Here is a 19096-nt window from a genome sequence, read left to right as displayed (position 1 = left end):
GGGAAGTATATCGTAGAAAATCGGTATGATGACATTTCCCTCTTGCGACTCATGGATTCTTAAGAAAGTACTAACGTTAAGAGCGTTATTCTATAGCTCCTTGATTTTCATGTGATTTCATTTTGTCCTTCGCACGTTGCTGAATGTAGGTCGACACAATTTTTCTGTACTGTCTAGATCACCATGAATGTCTGGCCGGTAGTACTGTTATGGCTTCTCCTCCTCGCCATGGACCCATCAGATGCAGAGTGCTGTGACCATACAAAGAAGGTCTGCACCGTGCGCTGGCTTTTCTTCAAGACGGGATGTACCAAGTACTGCGGGGACGGGACGGAGGTAAGTTCCGCACTCACCTAGGATATTTTTTGACAAACATCTAAGCATTATACACAACATAAAAAAGATTGCTCTGGGGAGCTTTCGAGACGAATTCTCTGTCTTGGAGTTCTCTTATCACATGATACGATACCTAGGATATGGTAACATTGGCACTGATAAGTCTATAGCAGTAGTAAGAACTGTTACAGTAGTATTTCATGATGGTGAATATTCATCAACGGGTATGCCCTAGGTCAATCACTAGTCATCAATCCTTCAAATGCTGCTATGTACATGTACATGGCAGTGTTAGATGTAATGCAAATGTGAGTGGTTAGCATTTCAGAGTTCATATCTGTTGCAAATATAGCTTAGGTAGATAAAGGACAAAGTTTGATAAGGTTTCGAAAACGTGATAGTCACAAGCAGGGTGTCGAAAGAAAAAAGCCGAAGCATCTGACATAGATCAAAACTCGTCGTTTTTACGCATACACACACAGAGAGAAAGAGAAGTGATGGTACTTACCTTTTCAAAGTTCAAGTGCACACGCAGTCGTCATGGGGTTCTCCTTCCGAATTAGTTATTTTGAATCATACTGAGTAATTACCGACAGATCCAAAACCATCCACACCATCCCCTCTGATTTTATACCTATTCAGAAATGTTGCAACTTTATAAATGTTCATTGTTAAAATATTGTGAAACATTTTCTTCTACCCAGCCTACCCCTTGCTGTGGCCATGGAAAATGCAACATCTTCTGCTGCAACTGTGATGGAGGCTGCAGGGGCAAGAAGAGGTAGTATCCTTGTCCTTTATTTTTAGTTCTAATCCGATATTTCGTCAATATTTAACTATCAAGATGATGCCTAAGTGTTTAAAGAATAATGGGCAGATTTTATTGTCTCAGTGTTTGTCCTGTAATTATTCTAAGAGACCAATCATTATTGTTGTAATCCGTTTCTATTACACATGACAAGTAAGAACTGGCCGCCCATACCACACATTAAAGAAACTTATCAAGTCTGAAACTTGTTTAAGTGGAAAATACATGACTGACAAAGTGCATGATATGATATGATGTGATATGATATGATACGATACGATACGATACGATACGATATGATATGATATGATATGATATGATATGATACGATATGATATGATAGTGAAAGCCGAAAGCTGAATTTTGTGTATGCTTCAACCCTTTAAAAAGTAAGAACTATGATGATGAAGTAAGTAAAAGTGACCGCGTATGAAGGTTATCTTGTCTATTTTAATCAAGAACTCTGGGAGAAGAGTTCTTGCCTCCCCTCGTGTTTGAAGAGTACGACGCCGATGGTGACCAGAGGCTCTCTGTGGAAGAGGCCGCCGTCTTGCTGGAGGCGCTGGAGATTGACGTCAGCAGTCTGCCCGCTGATTGGTTCACTTCGGTAGATTCAAATGGCAACGGTTACATCGAAGCTGACGAGTTTGACAAGGGCATGACCCCCGCAAAGAAGTACCAGTAGTAAGTTGTGGTAAGAACACAGACGTCAATTATTGACTGCAATGTGCACTGTTGAGAACATAGTGGTAACATCAGAAATACAATATAACAGAATATCGTGTATAGTATGAAGTTCTGTCGTTCATTTTCTCTTTAGCGATAAATTGGTTTGTTGGAAAAAACAAGAACTGGGCCAACATATATGACGTATCATTGACAAGGGGATGTAACGTTGTAGCACTAGTCGTATGTTATATATTGTCCAACACAGAAGCTTGCTAACAAGTTGATATTTTGTTGGCACGAATTTTGAAGTCGTCTTTGCGCTATACCTTTCTCGTAAGTTTAGATAGTAGGATTGTGATGGTCGGATTTTAATCTCCTAGGGACATAATGATGTAGATTTGATATGTGAATCGGAGATTTTCTGTTATACAGTTACTTTGGGAAGCTTGGAGCATGTGGGTTAATCAGAGGCTTCCAACGACTTGCTGTAAATGAAATTAACTAGACAAGTTAAGGATGAGACTGACACTGTTATGATATAGAGAATCATCTTTAATATGTTCACCTAAGCATACTTAAGGGACACTTTGAAACATAAAGGTATGGAAGATTTTCATGTTAAGATTTGCACGTTGATACTAATCTGAAGTGTCACAAAGTCTACATCGTACTATACTGTATGTCTTCTTGCACATGAAAATTTAACAATTAAATATACATTGAAAGCTTGAGTGTCCAGTTTCTATCATCCATTGCCTTTCCTGTTTTGTATAGAAGAAATGTTTTTAGCACTGGAAGGTTTGGGCGTTCCACCATTCGTCGCAGCCGTGGACGGGCGGTTCTGTCCGTAGCCGCTAGAGGTCACTGTTGACGTTTTCGATGCAAGTCGACCATTCCCCTTTCCAGGTATTGTGCTTGCTGAACTGGCTGACGCCGGTTTGCTAAACATGTTTGTCCTGGGGGTGGACCCGGCTGATGCTGACTTTCCGTAAGGATTTCCTGGTGAAGGTGTCGCCGGTTTTGCCGCGCCTATACCGTTTAGTGCACTAGCGCCCCCTGGCGGACTTACAGAGGAATGACCGCTCTGATGAGCAGCCGTTGCTGGTCTGCCGTACGGGTTCGAACTCGTGACTGCTGGTTTAGTAAATGAGTTACTGTGGCTCAGTTTGGGTTGTCCAGCAGATACGGGAGGTTTAGTGACAGCACTTGCCGCTTCTCCTGATTGTTTATGTGTAACTTGTGGAGAGGACTGCGGCGTGTCTATGTGGAATGTTTCGTTGTGTTCAGAGAATCGTACAGACTTCTTCGCGGACGGGGACTTGGTTTTGTCGTCTGTGACGTCCACAGGTGAGCTTCCCTTGCCTGGCTCCGCGCCGGTGTCAGCTCTAGGCTGGGTCGGAGGAGAGTTCGGAGCGGTGTGGCCATGAGCAGGAGCGGAGTGCGCATGCCCGTGCGTAGATTTGTGGGGGCCTGAGTGCGAGGCGTGCCAGTTGCTGGGCTTCAGCACGGATCGGTTAGTCTCCTGGTGGAACCTGTATCACAAAAATTAATAGTGTGTTATTACATTGAGGCAATAAGATTCGCCAAATAGCAGTTGCTCAAGCAGCTGGATATGATTTTGGAAACGGTCAGACGTTTCAAGTAGCATCCACAGCTTTTCGTCCGTGACACGGGCGAGCAAGATTTGTCGAACAGCAGGTTCAACAAATCTTGTGTGTTATTGTAGTGTGTTATTGTAGTGTGTTATTGTAGTGTGTCATTGTAATGTGTCATTGTTACAGCTTATTGGCTAACAATCGAAGATAATGCTATTTTTCATTCAACACATTTGCACTAACAAATTTGGTATAAGCAACGATATAGCTTTTAATCACTGAAGCGCAACGATTTAGAATGCGACAAACTGTTCTTACTTGATTCCACTGGCCTCCGTGAAGATCATCCTGGAATGGCTGTCATGCCGCATGATAGATTTGTCCTTCTGCTTTTTGCACTCGTTTCTGTAATACTCCACCTGTGGCCGATAGAGAAGGGATAATCAGAACACATATACGTGGTGCGGTGAGCATTATGCATTGAACTGTACAAGCCGTGGCAACTCAACACGGCCGCATCGTGCTCTTTCGCCAGGGGTCGCTGGTGTCTGGATGACGTTGCTGTGGATGGTTGGGATTGGCTGCATTCACTTGTGCTTGTGGTACATTATATATGGCCTTTTATGTCATGCCTGGGCCTGATACGGGTGTTCCGGACCGTGTGATAACTATCCGGATCACATAGGGTTCGGGAGTGTTATCACACAGGCTTCCATAGAATATTTCGAACGCATTTCGAGCGCGCCGCGGCCGTCGGGCGATCCGACCCGCGGTCGGGCTGGTACCTCGGGTGATACGGAATACCCCGTGTTGTATTCTATATGTACAAGTGTGTATAATGTACAAGTGAATGCGGCCCTACCACGGATAAGAACCACACCATTTTGTTGATGGAACCACTCTTAAAAAACGATTCTAGAAACTTGGCTACTATCATTACCTAGAAAACTGCAGGCTTTTTGGCAATGCCTCGGGGGCGGACGCAATTTTCATAATGTTAGGGATGTTTGAATCTGCAGGCTGTGAACCTCAAGAAACTGTCGTCTGGACTGTCAATCTCAATATAGAAAAGAACTTCAGCGACAAACTTGTCTTACAAATGTGAAATACTAAATGAAGAGATCGGGGGTTTCTGAAAAATGGAAATGTTGTCAGGATAGCTACCTGTTTTTATGTGAGAAGTGTTTGAATCTGCTGGTTGTGAATTCCAACAATAACTTTTTGTCATCTCACGATTCAGTCTCAGTGTGACAAAGAAATTCAGCGATTAGGTTTCCCTACAAAAATGACATCACATTTTGATATTGAATCTTTCTAAAAAAAATGAAAATGTTAATAAGATGACTACCTGTGCCGCCATTCTTTTGAGCCTTTCCTCCATCTCCGTCTTCTCCCGTGTAAGTGCCCGGATGATGTCGTCCTGACGTTTGGTTTTCCTCTCCGCCTTCAGCAGCTCGCGGTGCTTGGCGTTCCCTGTCTGCCGAAACTTCTCCTTCTCGGCTTCAGATTCCTTCATCTGAGTCTCCATCCGGCTCTGCTTGTCCTGGAGAAAAAGACGATGGTTCCGAACTTTGAAATGGCAAACAAAGATTTCCTTAATCTTTCCTCAACTATCATTGAATCCTTACGTATCGTTATGAAAGCTGCCGTGAATTCTGGTATTCCCGGATGTCAGCTTAATTCACAGGTGGTAGGCTAGTAAGTTTTTGTTGAAATCGCTGTTGTGGCAACATACACTAGACGTGTACTCAGTTCACTAAAAGATTCCCGAGAATCATACACAGACTCATGGTGTATTCAGTCCGCTGAATAATAACTTGCATATGAAACACACACTGTACATGTGTACTCGGTCCGCTGAAACAGGATTACAAAAGAATACGAACGAATACCGAAGTCACCCGAAAATTTGCCAGAGCCGAATACTGGAATAGCTAGAGACTCCGAACTGTTTTGGCCTCGCTAGCAACAATCATCTTAATTTTTGTGCCCTTACCAAAGAGTCCCGCAGCTTCCTCTCTGACCGTTTGATCTGCTCGAACACGTCCTGCTCGCTGTGCTCAGTCTGCACCCCTCGGTCCGTCGCGTCACGGACCATCTCCTTGAACTTGGCCTCCAGCTTCGCCAGCTTCCGCCGCAGTTCGTTGTTAACCTAGAATAAGCGTTTAACAACATAGTTTCTTCTTTTCATTACAATTACATATCACAAACGTTTAAGCTGCTAGTAAATAAACCCAAATTTATACCACCTCTTCCCGGCCCCAAAAACTATCTGCTACCCAAAAATCAAGACAATTGCATGTTCAGAACAGAAGATATAAAAACCGGAAGTTCCACTGAAGTACAAGGGAAAGTCGCTAGGAGCCCAACAAATAACGTGCATCTTCTAGTAATAAGAACTTTATAACTGCTAACAATATAATTTCTGTCCTACTTGAAACATGGTATGTTAAACCCTGTCTTGTGTGCATTTGTACAACCCACTGCTAGTCCATAACTTGTGCACATAGATGTATGACGTACCTTGCCGTTTTTCCTGGCCTTGAACTCGACATTGTTCTGTCTGCGGAAACCCATAACTTGTGCACATAAATGCATGACGTACCTTGCCGTTTTTCCTGGCCTTGAACTCGACGTTGTTCTGTTTGCGGCGCAGCGTGTCATATGTCTCCTTCAGCTGCTGGTACGTGTCCTTCAGTTCCCGCAGCTTCTCTATTGCGTCGTACTCCTTGGAACAGAACCTGGCAAGAAATTTTCAAGGAGCGAATTAGTCGACAACTGCACCGTGACGGCGGAAGGTATCGACTTCGGGGCACCTTTGACACACTCATGAGCCTGACGTCATACATCCGGAAGGTCAGTTCGCGTCAAAAAAAGTGTGTTGAATCCAGCTGATGTAGGCCGATTAATACGACCGAAACTTTGGTAATCCATGTGTCGTATGTTTTGGATTAAGTGGATGAAGTTATATAATCACAAACCAAAAAACCTTCAGTATTACTTTCACCCTTCTTCTAATAACAGTGATGAACATAGAAATGTTTACCACGCGCGCGTCATAGGCATAAGGACTTAGTCGTATTTGCAGTGCCATTAGCTGTTGTGAAATTTCAATATGCTGGTCTTACTTGTCCTTTTCCCGTCTGATGCCGTCTCGGTCTTCCTTTACCCGACGATTCTCGTCCATCAACCGCTGGATCTCCCGATTCAACAGGTCCCGCTGCCGCTGCAGTTCCAGGTTGTCTCGCCTGAGGACCTCATTTTCACTGAAAACCGACCTGTGAAGACAACAACATTTGTGTGAGACCAACACCAAGCCTTGCGGAGAAACCCAAGTTTTAAACGCTTTGTACGCAAAAAAAAATATTCAAAGCTGCTCCAGATGATCGCTATACGCTGTCGACACCGTCACTAATGCATTTTAGAAACAGAATTTTTTTTAAGTGTCCTACGGCGCGTTTTCCGGGGCGTCGCAGAAACCACCTGCAGACATCGCTGGACACTTTGAGCAGCCACTGGCCAGGCAATAAGCCAGTTCGTGGTTTGAAGTGCGTATGTCTGAGGTTAAAGGTGAAGGTCTCGTACCAGGCTTGATACATGTCCAGACGTGTTGGCGTGTCTTTCAACTGTGATATGTCACCCACAATGCATCATACTGCGCATAATAAGCAGCCCAAATCATGAACCAGCCTATATGATGAAACTGTCAGCTCACCTGCGTCCGCTAGAGGGAGTTATTGAGCCGTCCCCAGACTGCTCCAGGTACACCTCATCGATCGGCGTGATCTGGAGCGACGATGACGTACTTCCGGTCAAGTCGCTGAGATCTCGCGGGATTTGAATGGTCTGGTACCTGCCACTGTTGTCGCTAGCAGTCGACGAGCGCTGCACGAAGATAGAATACAAATACATTCATAATATTCCCAATCCACTTTACATTTTTAATTCATTTGGCTTTCAAAGTACATTTATGCACTGCCCTGATGCACTTGCAATCTCTCTCAACTGTTCCTTGTGACGCTTTCTGTTTTATGTGACAATATATGCGCCAAGCAAAATCTATTGCAAACTGCCAGACATTTGCGCCATAGCTATGACATAGGCTATACAACATCATGACTGGTAATACATGTCAGACATATACGCTAACCTCATAATTGCTTCCCAACGGCAACGACAGCGTCCGTTAAAGTATCTTCTTGCCAATGACTTGTTTTCACTACATTTGGTAGTCTAATCCAAGATATAAATTTTACCCATAGCAATTTCAGCCATAATGATATTATTTTATCTTTTAAATATCATTTCTGTATAGCTACACACGGCCAAGCGGCCCAAGCCAATGAGCAAAAGTCGACTGTCACATCAACATTAACATACAAGGGAACAAGATCACTTGCCCACCCCCTCCCCGCTTAAACTTACGGACAGGTACATCAAAAACAGACACAACAGTGATAATACAAATGACAATCAGTCTAGCCCAGAAGTAGTGATTTTCTACGTCAACAGGCAAACGCAAGAAAATATATACATAGCTCTTACATGTAACCAGGGGAAGCACTAGCTAGCCGGCTACGAGCCACAGGAATGTCGCGAAGGGCGTTTGTTATGGAAAGGATACTGGACAGGGGAGTCGTCATGTTTCTATTGTGTTCTGATGTTGTTAATACCATGGGTTAAACCGGCCACAAAGGGAAATAAAGGGGTCCTAATCTCTGTCTTAAGGCCACAGGTCAGCCCAGGTTCCACCACGCTTAACAAATGGGTCATATATTGACCAGCCGCGAGAATTCGCTTCTTGGCTGGAGTTTTCTGCCTTGTTATAAATGAACGAATGAATACATGAATGAAAACCTTATTGTATGAATCTAAGCTCGCTGCGTTAAATACAGGTCACAACAAAAGAAAAGTTTACAGATATATGTACACATTGTCATGCTGGCACGAGTACTATAGTTTAGCGAGAATACGCTTTTTGGCTGGACATTTCTGCCTTCTTATAGATGAATTAATGAATGTATGAATGAAAACCTTTATTGTATGAATCTAAGCTCGCTGCGTTAAATACAGGTCACAACAAAAGAACAGTTTACAGATACATGTATACATTGTCAAGCTAGTATGAGCAGTATATAGTCCAGTAAGTGAGTTTGGCTTCTCCTCGCTTCTTTGTGACGGTGGAAATGTATAGAACAGAAGGTTTGTCTAAACTCATTAGAAATATGACATTTTTTCTATATTACTTAGGTGTATGAAATAGGGAAACATAGATTGCATTAGTGTATAAAAATTCAACTCTTTCTTTCTTTATTGTATAGTCTACATTGTACTACAAAATTGTGTTCATGTTCTATTATGTCTAGATTACAGTATGGTCATATTCGTTGTTCTAGGAGGGTGCGATTATTGTGTGCTGTTTAGATAACTTGTCCGGACAAAAATATCATTCGTCCGAGTTTATTGATGCATGACACAGGGGTAATCTTCAAGCCTTTCCAAGATCTCCGTCCTCTTTTGGGTATGAAGGTACGTAATGAAATATTCATCAGTGTTGTGACATTTCAAATTTGCTGTCAACATTTACGTTTTCTGCTAATTCATACCATGCATCCCTTGGATTTGTAAACAGGCGTTGTGCCACGAATAAAGGACCCTACTAATGTTACATGCATCTTTTTGAAAAAGTGATTTACAGTAAAAGCCACCAGGATGAGGGATTTGACGTCATTACGTTATTCGTCATTACTGTTAATTACGGCATGCCTTCTGTTTCTTTGACAGCGGATCAAACTCTTTATCCCGGTAGCTTTTACAGTAACGTGCTTTTGTAAAGGCAAATGCAACATTAGAAGGGTGCTTTATCATATATTCGTGGTACAGTGCCTGTTCACAAATCCAAGGGTTGTATTGTATGTTATATACGTTGATGAAGGTTAGAAATCCAGGTACAAAATACATCATACAAATCGCTAACCGAGTCTGACGTTTCAGACAGTATCCGCTGTCTTTCACCAGTGATCTGTGAAACTTACAAGTTGTCATCTGACGGCAAGTTCAAACGTTGTCAGCAGATTCTAAATGTCACCACACCAAAGTCAATGAATATTTCATTACAAACTGTGATAGGATTGAGATATTGGAAAGGCTTAAAGGTTATGTCTAAACGATGCACTGATAAAGTTTGACGAAGAATATCCCCTCCTTCCATCATAATTTGCGTTGTGAATATTACGGGCAACAGTAACAAGGTGCTTAAGGTTGTTTGGCAATTCTAATGAATACAGTGCGCGTTTTTTACGCTTAGCGATATATGTGATGCAATTTCATTCGTATATTTACGGGTATACCTTTATTGCAATTGTAAGGATGTATTTACCAGTAAAGTTGTCAGGTATACCCATGAACTTATTAAGCATGCCAATAAGATTGTTAAGTATACTTGTAAGATCACATTGCTGTTTTCGGTGGAATTGCTAAGTATACATAAGCAGCCCTGTGTAAGCACATGAACACGAATCGAGTAGGCGTGATGCCCGTAACGCGGTTATAAGAGCTCTGTACACAACAACCAGACGTAACACCAGCTATGTGCGGGGCCATTGTCTGGGACATGACAGCATGTTTCTAGTCTCTACCAGACTACGGCGGCTATAGGGGAAATATTTGCAAGGGTTTCATTTGCAGGATCCGTTAAGCGGAATGTGATCGTCACTGTAGACTGACTCTACTGGCTAATTATTCCTTTTTCTGCCGAATTCTACGATCCATGCGCCCGTAGGAAGGCCTGCTGAAGGCTAGCGCGTTCCTAACCGTGCCCCTGTCACACAGAAGGAAAATCGATCGGACGACGATATTCTAAATAACATTTTCGGCAGTAATACACACAATGCTCTCTCGATCATCGTGCGATTTTTAGCGTGATCGGTCGACGTTCGCGCGATCGCAAGTCAATTAGCCCCATTCAGTGTGATAGACTAAGGGTAGATTTTCAGGCAAAAAAAAACGATTTTGAGAATTGGCGACTTTCTGGCGAGCACCACACGACCGAAGCTCGGTGTCTGTGCGACAGACGTTCAACGCGTGAACCCCCTGAAGACTTTTGTCACGTTGCAGTCATGGCGATGATATTCAGGGTTGTTAAACAAACTGTATACAACATATACAACATGTTTGCGATCGTTTTACGTCACAGACAAAAAAACTGTTTAACCTCTATAACACTTCGTCTTTTTTTTCTTTTAATTATGTGCTTCTAACTGTGACTTTTGTCGAACTGGATAGTCTGTGTAACGCCAACATGGCCGTGCGCGTCTACAACGGGCCCGTCCGCCCGAAGTTGGGCGGGCCGCTATGATGGAGATTTAGTCTGGTTACTGGGCTTGGCGGCTGTCATGAGCCCGGCACAACCAGAAAACTGATATGCAGTCAGAAGAAAGCCCCCCCCCCCCCAAAAAAAAAATAGCCCAGCGACGAAGCCTTCTTTGGAGGCTGATTACCGTTCAACTTAACAGACTTCTCCCAGACTACACGAAGTCTTGAGAACAATGTTCAGTACACGTACTTGCCATCTTTAGAAAGACTCAACTTATCTGGCGGTATATATTACGTAGTATACTCGAAATTAAGACTAGCCTATTTCGGCTCCTAAGCGAGAGCAAGATATACACATCTCCAACGGCGTTTGTTTCGTTGTGTCATAGAAAAGGATAAGTTCATTTAGAGTCACTCAGTAAACCCATAATCTATTTCTAATGCGATCATAGCCAGATCGCCAGGGACCAAATTGCAGTCTTGCACAAAGATGTAGTAGCGTTTAATAGATGGTTTCTTACAATTATATCATTAATAAGAACTACATCAACCTACCTCGGAACGTCCTAGACGCTGAATTTGAATCGTGTGGCGTTAGGTCGTAATTCATCTTTTTGGGTCGATTTAGGGGCGGTACAATCATACTACAATGTAAACTCTATACATCTGTATTTGTACATGGCGTTCGCTTATGAAATATTTAATTTGTTCAAAATGCTAGTCCAGTTTACTATTTGACAATTTAGTTTGATGTCAAACGTTTGCCGAATATGCTTACGATACGTTTAGATATCTTGCCAACTATGATAAGTAATATAAGATTTACCTTTTGGATGCTTAAAGTTTTCCCCCCATTATTTGTATTCTCCGTGTGGGACAAGCCAAACATGGGCGTCCACTAGTACTCGGCCGTTGCTATGCGCGCCTAGCGACCTCGGCGCGCGTGACACCTTGAGTGCTACTTGAAATCTCTGTGTTTGTCCTGTTTACATGAACTTCGAACCTGCCGGACGGCTTTTGAAGTTACACTTGTATTGTAAGAATTACGTAATACGAGGGACCGAGTTTTTCATGTAAAAAATATCCCAGTATTGTGCTTTTTATTACGTTTATACGTTTGAGTTGGCATGGTTTGGGCTTCACATGATTAGATGAAGAAAGTAATGCGTCGATTAGTGTAACTAACGCTTGTCATTCCTTTCCTTTAGCCTCCATAGCAGCTTTTGCTGATGACTTATTTTTGTACTGGGTCGTTTGTGTAGCCAAAACGTATCCATTTGGTTGCACAAAACACCCAGTACGAAAAGAACTCATGATCATCTAGCAAAACTTGAGTGTATCATTAAAAGAGGCCCAGAGAGCCTGCTATGGGGGCTACCTTTCCTTTGATTATCTCGACAAAGCAAAGAGTATCCACAGACTGACGCGGGTCTCAAACTTACCCTTCTAGCCGAGCTGTACTCTACGTCGTCTGGGGACTCAGGCGTGCGCACTTTCTCGTCTTCTGAACCTCCTGCAATATGCAAGAAAAAACAACTTGAGTTGGGTCTGGGTCGAAGAATACGCGAATATGGACAGCTTGGTGTCGGCAGCAAAAAATACTGATCATTAGATGTTACAATGTACCAAATATGGAGCAAATATTCTTCTCAGGTCCAGTTTCCAAATCATAATACAGGCATGTACGGCGGCCCACAAGGACAACTTCTACATCACCGACGACTATCATTCTCCGTGCTGAGGAAAACTGTGGCAAAATCGTACTGCCGCAAAATTTCCTTCACGAAGCTTACGAAATTCTTCTCCAGTGTAGCGCATCAAACTTTTCTGGTGCAGCCCGCAAAATGGTTTGCGTAGCTATAGGAGACGAAATGGTCTGTATGGGTGACGAAGCTTGCTCAGGTGATGATTCAGAAATGGACCTGTGGGCCACCGTCCAAATGAAATTGCAGACGACGTTAGTCTGGTATCCAAACCTAATATAACTGCCGATGTCTTTTCTATCCTTTCCACAAATTTTGCATACGACGTATGCAATGTCATATATACCGTTACCCAAAAGTACATTTAATTTCGACGAAGTGCGCGTCGCTCACCGTGTGAGTCCACCCCGTTGGTCAGGCTGCCAGACGACCCCGCCGGAGACTCCGCCCTCAGTAGTCCCTCCAGTCGGCTCTGATTGGTCCGTACCAGGGCGTCACAGAACGTCTGGAAGGCGCTCGGTCCCGCCTCCAACAAGGCCTGGAGGAACGCCTCATTCTGGCGCTGTCTCGAGGCGGCGCCCTGAAGGTATGAAAGAACACAATGAGCACAATTGGCCGATAAAAAGGCAATCCTCTGTTATTTATGTTACAGTAACGAGTTTATTTTCTTTGTTATACTGATTATTTTACCTTTGTGCAGTCTGGGCCCCATTGAAAATCAATTTGTCAAAATTGAATGGGCCATCCAGCAGTCTGAAAATTCAATGAATAAAAATGATAAATAAATAGGTAACCTTCAAACAGATCTATCGGTGGAATGGCAGTATCCAAAGTGCCAACCAGTATTCAATAGGATCATTGGTCGTCAGCATTCAGATAGCTATTGAGTCAAAACTTGTATTGGCATAAATCGTTTGACTGACAGACCATGTACAATAGACTGAGCATGTTCCTAATGATATTTAAGATATTTATTGCGGAATCAAATCATTCCCAAAAAATGACTATTGAATACACGGGTAGCTGCCGTTTTCTATAATGGACTTAGCCTGATGTTCACCCCTATTCTATCTCCATGGTCCCAATCAAGCAAGACTTAAACTTAGACTTAGGGGCTCCCGTGTCGTCCGACACATGAGCTATGAGGCAGTTAGGTTGGCCCAGTAGGCTCGGTCAGCAAGCAAGCAAGCACCGGTCGAAAATAGCCTCCATAACCATGAAAAACGATACCAGAACGTACCAAACACACCTGTGTCACTACTAGCTGACCACCTACTGTGTAACATGCCGCTATTACCTGTCTACTTTCACTGGACATTCAGTCACCACGGTCACACCTGCGTGGACAACAATGCCCACTCCTGCCTATTGTTCTCTGATACTGTCGCCATTGTGCCTCAACCTTTCCTCGGCGTCTCGGTTTACTTAATAACTTTGGCGATGGCCATTTTATCAACAGTTTGATTCACCTGTAAGGTTGTTAAGAATCATGCGCTTCTTACAAAACAAATTAGTATTATTTTGTTTTCAGATTTTATACACTTTGAAATACACGTTGATCTGAGTCAAGATGCATCACTAACCAACTTGCTTAGTGTAAATCAAAGCTAGATAGCTGTTTGGATGATCTTTTATATAAGATTTGTAACTTACCGGCGTCAGTTATGTTGACGTTATACATGCTGATAGAGGTAGCTGATAGCGCAAAAATGAAAATATGACTCGAAGGAAACGTAATTTCAAACAGCATTTAGAGGTTACCCTCGGAAAGCTAGTAGGTTCCTTATGGCATAGATTGCATGGTCTGGCAGAATTAGAGTGCAGTTAAATTGTTACCTGTGCTTTTCTTTAGGCAAAGCTGAAACATTTACAAGTATATATTCATTATCCCATATCAACTGTAGAAGTTCTTGAAACACAAATATAAGCGCACGTACAAATAATGTTGAACTTACTAGTTAGCACCAAATTCTGTCAATGCCGATTCCATCAACAGGACCCGACTGACTCTCTCTCAAGCTTAAGGTCTACCCTGCTCTGTTTGTTGTGTATACATACTCGTGAATGTGCTGTTTGTTAGTCGAAGAACGGATACAAATATCAAAACGGAAGGAAGGGACATGATGCCATACCTTGTGTGAGCAGCTTGTTTAGGGTTTGATTATCAAAGCACTACATTTTTGTAGACTGCACACACCCCTCTCTCTGTACTTGCTCGGTATCATGGCGTGAATGTCCTTTTTGTTCTTCAAAGAACGGATATAACTAGACGGAAGGACGTGAAAATTTTGATGTCTTACCTTCTAATTCTGCGAGTAGTTATGTGAATACGCTCCCGTCGCTGGGCCTAAGTTTTAACAACACCAGACTGGGCTAGAACGCCACCATGACCACCTATTAACGGTTCGATCACAAGGTCCGTTTGATGACTTAAGACGACTTGGAGTGTTTCTAATCTTGGCACCGCTCAACTTGGCGGGGAGTTAAGAAAACGGACGAAGATCAATCATTGGACGGACTGATTCAACTTTGGAAATGGAGGGTTCGTTCCAAAATACCAGTGTTTTCTGTACAAATATACATTTGTTTTGTTCTTTCAGTCCTATCTGCGTATATCAGATGCTATATTCTGAGCAATCTTCGCCATCATCGTCGTTTTAACTTTCTTTTGAGGGAAATAGCTACTTTATTTTGTGAGATGTTACAACAAGGTACATTATTTCTAAAGGGTATGTCTGACATTTTTATGGTTGGCGGAAAATCAAATACAACTTTGTGAACGCGCCTTAAAGTTAACAACGACAGTAAGTCTCCTTGACCAAGGAGGTTGCCTTGACGTACAAAACCTGGTTATGACGTTTAGCAATATTTCAGCCAGAATTGCATAAAAAAAAGATACATATCTTCTATAATGAGCAAGCTTATTGCTTAATGAATTCTACTTCTAGACACATGAGTTTGACTAGAAAAAAGAGTAAGTACTTAGCCACTCTTACCTGGCACTTAACCGAGCGGAACGCGGAGTGATACGAACAAAAGCGTTTTGTGCTGCGGACGGATCTCTAACGTAATGTATTTAGCTGGTAACCCCCTGGGCTCGGATGTTATTGTGTTGGTAACGTAAATATCGCCGGGAGCCACAGTTGAAGTGCTGTCACCCCTGACCGCGTGCCGACTCACACTTCACCCATAATGCCTCTCTATTTCGTACTACCACAAACCGGATACACTGTCGTAAAATGATTGTAATGGTTATGTGCCAAATTGTTTGCTTTGCTTACGCTAGCTCTTGTACATTATGTACCTTGTGGGTTCAAGAAAATCAACTCTAACAACAAGGTTAAAGGCTAGGGCCTTTTGGTTTGGAACTGGCGAAATTTCACCAACTAAAAACTACTTGTGTGGCCCTTCAGTCTCTTCAGGTTAGTACTTTAGAACGACGAAAGTGCTTGTGTAATGACCCTTTCACCCTCTCAGTTGCTATGTTTCTTATGGTCCGTATATATCATCAGATTCAAGTATCAAGGCCCCTATACATCGGACTTGAACCATCGATTCATGTTTTACGTTTCGCGCCGCGATTGGCCGCTGTACACAATCAGATATTGTCAATGAAGATATCCGTCGCAGAGCAAGATTGCAGTACCGCTCTCATGATTGGTCAACACTGACAAAAAGAATATTCCTCCCTTTATGTTGTTATTTCCTCAAATGTATCCTAGAGTTAACACAAAATAGCAGATTCACCACATTTTCGACTAGTCCTTTAATCTTCTTCTGATCGTGATAACTTAGGACCAGAAAACGATCGGAAGTCGGTATCGGCTCCCGCCCCATTTTGTGACAGGTGATGGGCCCTGGTGAAGATACTAATGCCTTTTACAGACATGGACCGGTAGAAGATTTTCGCTATTTTTTTTTTACAGGAATTTTGTCAAATTGTTTTGCTGGTAGGTACCTATCGACTGATCTTGTAGGAGAACATTCAAGGTAGACATATACCAAGTAGCAACGGAGATATTTGATGATGATTTTCTGACCTCTATGTTCCCGAGAGCCCGTTTGGTGAGAGGCTCGTGTCCTGAAGCAGCTATTAGAATTTTGCCAAACTCTTTTTCATAATGTTTACCATGATGTACAAGTACTACACAGATGACCTTTGATACTAATTTCCTGACCTCTATGTTCCTGAGAGCGCGTTTGGTGAGCAGCTCGTGTCCCTTCAGCTCCTGCAGCACCTTCGTCAGCTCCAACTCCGCCACCAGCAGCTCGCGGTGCTTCTGCACTACCTCCGCGAGTCGCTTGGCGTCCTTCATGTCCGCTGACTATGGAACACAAGTCAAAGTTTGACTTCTTTACAATGTGTATAATGATCATCATAATACCTTATCACATTCGAAGGAAGTTGCCCATTTGTGATAATCCATTATATATGATGAACATATTATCCTGACAAAACGATTATGCGGTCAAATCAACATGCAATCTGTACACTATCCGCAAGGAGGAGTTTCTACAAAGTAGTGCCACTTGTTGTAAGGTGTCATTTCAAGATCTCTTAAGTAATTCTACATTGACCTATACCTGTCTTTAAGAAAGTATAAGTTAGTGCATGGTATGCACGTCTATTTCTAACTAATATGTGTACAACGAACTGTATCATATATACTAATCTCCAAGCAGATGTTTGGGTGTAAAATCGGGAAGTTTTCTGGACGGCCAGCTTGCCAGCTACCCAAGGCTAAAGACTGTCAGAAAAGATAGCCGGTTTTAGAAAATGGAACGATTCTCCGCCCGTCATCTTCTTGGAGATGACACGTGTGTCATGTTCAGCACAAAGAATATCATTAACGTCACAAGTAAACGTTGCTATAAGTAGAGGTCTAAAATATACCTATTTGTTGGACACCACAACAGGAATATATAGGTTTCCTTTCTTTAACGGACCTAAAATTGACCCGAAAGTTGGGAAAGAGGACATGCTCTTTAGATGCTGACATGTCTCTGTAAAATGCCCGAACCTTAAGTAGCTACGTTACTCTACGCAGCTGTAACACTAGCTTAATAGATGTCAAACATCAAGCTCGGACCGACTGTGTGTATTGTAAATTTCAAGGTCACCCCCGCTGTGTCTGTGTCACGAAAAAAACTACGTCTGAAGAGAGACTTTCATTGTCTCAACTAACAACCTCAAGTTCCAATGCTCAATTTCATTGCAAAACTGATGAAAAACAAAACTCGAAGTAACACGTAACGTTAGGTCTTCCGTTAGGTAAGTCTAACGAGTACGAAATTGTGAACATGACTCCTTTTTCAATGAATAGGTTCATATGTACAATGTGCAATGTTTTACACCCCTCCCACTTGACTGACAATGCAGTCTATGTAAAGTTTCCTTTATCTTGTCTACTCCTGAGAGTGGTTGAGATGCACGATGTTGAGTAAACCAGCTGCGTCCATACCTTAACCATGTTCTCTATGACACGTAACAGATTATGACTTGGTCCATATCTTTTGGTAGTCAGGATCAGTACAGCTTTCCTTCTTACCCGTAGCTGTTTGTCTCAGCGTCATACAGGAAAAATACAAGCACCTGCAATGCCAGAAGAATGATACACCTCACCTTGTCTTCCTCTTCTTCTCACGGAGATGTCTTCGTCTCTCTTCGACCTTCGGAAATCGCCATTTTCGTTCCACTATCTCCGGAACACGAAGTGTTTATCTCACGGTCTCCATCTTTGATTTGGCTGCCAACAAAAGACGGAGTGGCCGGCAATTTCTACCCGCACATCTGACACCCTCCCCCTTTGTTGTTCCGATCCCACCGGGTAATATATACACTACCTGAGTGCGCTTGGGCACAGGAGATACAGTTTCGTCTGTTATTCTTAGCTCGTCTGAAAACAGAGATGCACAAAGATGTCCTTTCTATTGCAATGATTTTGTAGTTATTTGAAACGAGTTATGACACCGACTATAAATATTAAAGCAAGAAAATATGCGAGAACGTTACCAACAACACCCAGGCCACGCTTCTGGAATGGGCACGACTGCACAAGATACAATTACTTAGTAATCGGGCGGGTTGGAAAGTTAAAAGCAGGCCATCAGTACAAGACATGATTGGTAATAACTGCGACATTTAAAGAGATAACAAGAAAACAAAAGTTCAAAGTAGCCACCCGACAACGTTTAATCATACTGTCTATTTTGTCCGTCTTTTGCTTTGTGAAGAAAATACTTTTGAGCCGCCCAAGAAAGTGTTAGATACTGGTTCTTTTTCCAGTCCGTGTACACGAACAGTACAGTGGTTATACCACCTGATTCCGCTGACTGTACATGGCAATGATAATGTTAAACTTGGGTAGTGGTATTTAGAATAGCCGAATACACGAAAAATATTCTACTTTCAAGGCTGAAGAAGTGGGAAAGCTTCTCGAATAGACGCCTTTTTGTATAGAGGTTTCACAGACCAACAGATCTAGAATTGCCTTCGTTTTTTTTTCTCTGGTCAGAAACTTCAAAAGAATATTTATGATACTTATTACTTATACAACTTTTCCGTACAGATAGTGTCATATCATCCCTGAAACGTTTCCATAATCATAGAATCTGTGCTAAAGCCAGAAACCGATACACTTCTTCTTATAGAATCTTTTCAACACAACGGA

The 19096-nt window shown here is 42.5% G+C and overlaps 2 protein-coding genes across 2 annotated transcripts; one reads left to right on the top strand and one right to left on the bottom strand.

Moving 5' to 3' along the window:
• Positions 1-180: 180 nt before the first annotated feature.
• LOC136423199 (uncharacterized) lies at positions 181-2544 on the top strand. Its single transcript, XM_066411269.1, has 3 exons — positions 181-336; positions 1041-1117; positions 1604-2544. Exons 1-3 carry the CDS (start codon positions 184-186, stop codon positions 1827-1829), a joined length of 456 nt encoding a protein of 151 aa, XP_066267366.1. The 5' UTR covers positions 181-183; the 3' UTR covers positions 1830-2544.
• LOC136423198 (tropomyosin-1, isoforms 33/34-like) lies at positions 2521-18424 on the bottom strand. The gene is made up of 11 exons (XM_066411268.1): positions 18049-18424; positions 16604-16750; positions 12819-13005; positions 12165-12235; positions 7124-7293; positions 6537-6686; positions 6014-6149; positions 5405-5560; positions 4757-4951; positions 3727-3827; positions 2521-3345 (listed from the first exon to the last, which is right to left on the bottom strand). The coding sequence occupies exons 2-11, from the start codon at positions 16739-16741 to the stop codon at positions 2559-2561; spliced, it is 2091 nt and encodes a 696-aa protein (XP_066267365.1). The 5' UTR covers positions 16742-16750; positions 18049-18424; the 3' UTR covers positions 2521-2558.
• Positions 18425-19096: the final 672 nt, after the last annotated feature.

This window comes from Branchiostoma lanceolatum, chromosome 17 (genome assembly GCF_035083965.1).
Source record: "Branchiostoma lanceolatum isolate klBraLanc5 chromosome 17, klBraLanc5.hap2, whole genome shotgun sequence".
NCBI classification, from domain to species: domain Eukaryota; kingdom Metazoa; phylum Chordata; class Leptocardii; order Amphioxiformes; family Branchiostomatidae; genus Branchiostoma; species Branchiostoma lanceolatum.
Note: the sequence above shows the minus strand (reverse complement) of the source record. Positions and strands in the feature narration are given on the sequence as shown.

What these genes read in the sequence shown, in the direction of transcription:
- LOC136423199 (XM_066411269.1), top strand. Translation starts at nt 184, where the DNA reads ATGAATGTCTGGCCGGTAGTACTGTTATGGCTTCTCCTCCTCGCCATG. An exon ending in ACTGCGGGGACGGGACGGAG is followed by an intron (nt 337 to 1,040) that starts GTAAGTTCCGCA and finishes TCTTCTACCCAG; the next exon opens with CCTACCCCTTGCTGTGGCCA. An exon ending in GGCTGCAGGGGCAAGAAGAG is followed by an intron (nt 1,118 to 1,603) that starts GTAGTATCCTTG and finishes ATTTTAATCAAG; the next exon opens with AACTCTGGGAGAAGAGTTCT.
- LOC136423198 (XM_066411268.1), bottom strand. Translation starts at nt 16,741, where the DNA reads ATGAAGGACGCCAAGCGACTCGCGGAGGTAGTGCAGAAGCACCGCGAG. An exon ending in GCGCTCTCAGGAACATAGAG is followed by an intron (nt 13,006 to 16,603) that starts GTCAGGAAATTA and finishes TCATACCTTCAG; the next exon opens with GGCGCCGCCTCGAGACAGCG. An exon ending in TCAAAAGAATGGCGGCACAG is followed by an intron (nt 3,828 to 4,756) that starts GTAGTCATCTTA and finishes TATCGGCCACAG; the next exon opens with GTGGAGTATTACAGAAACGA.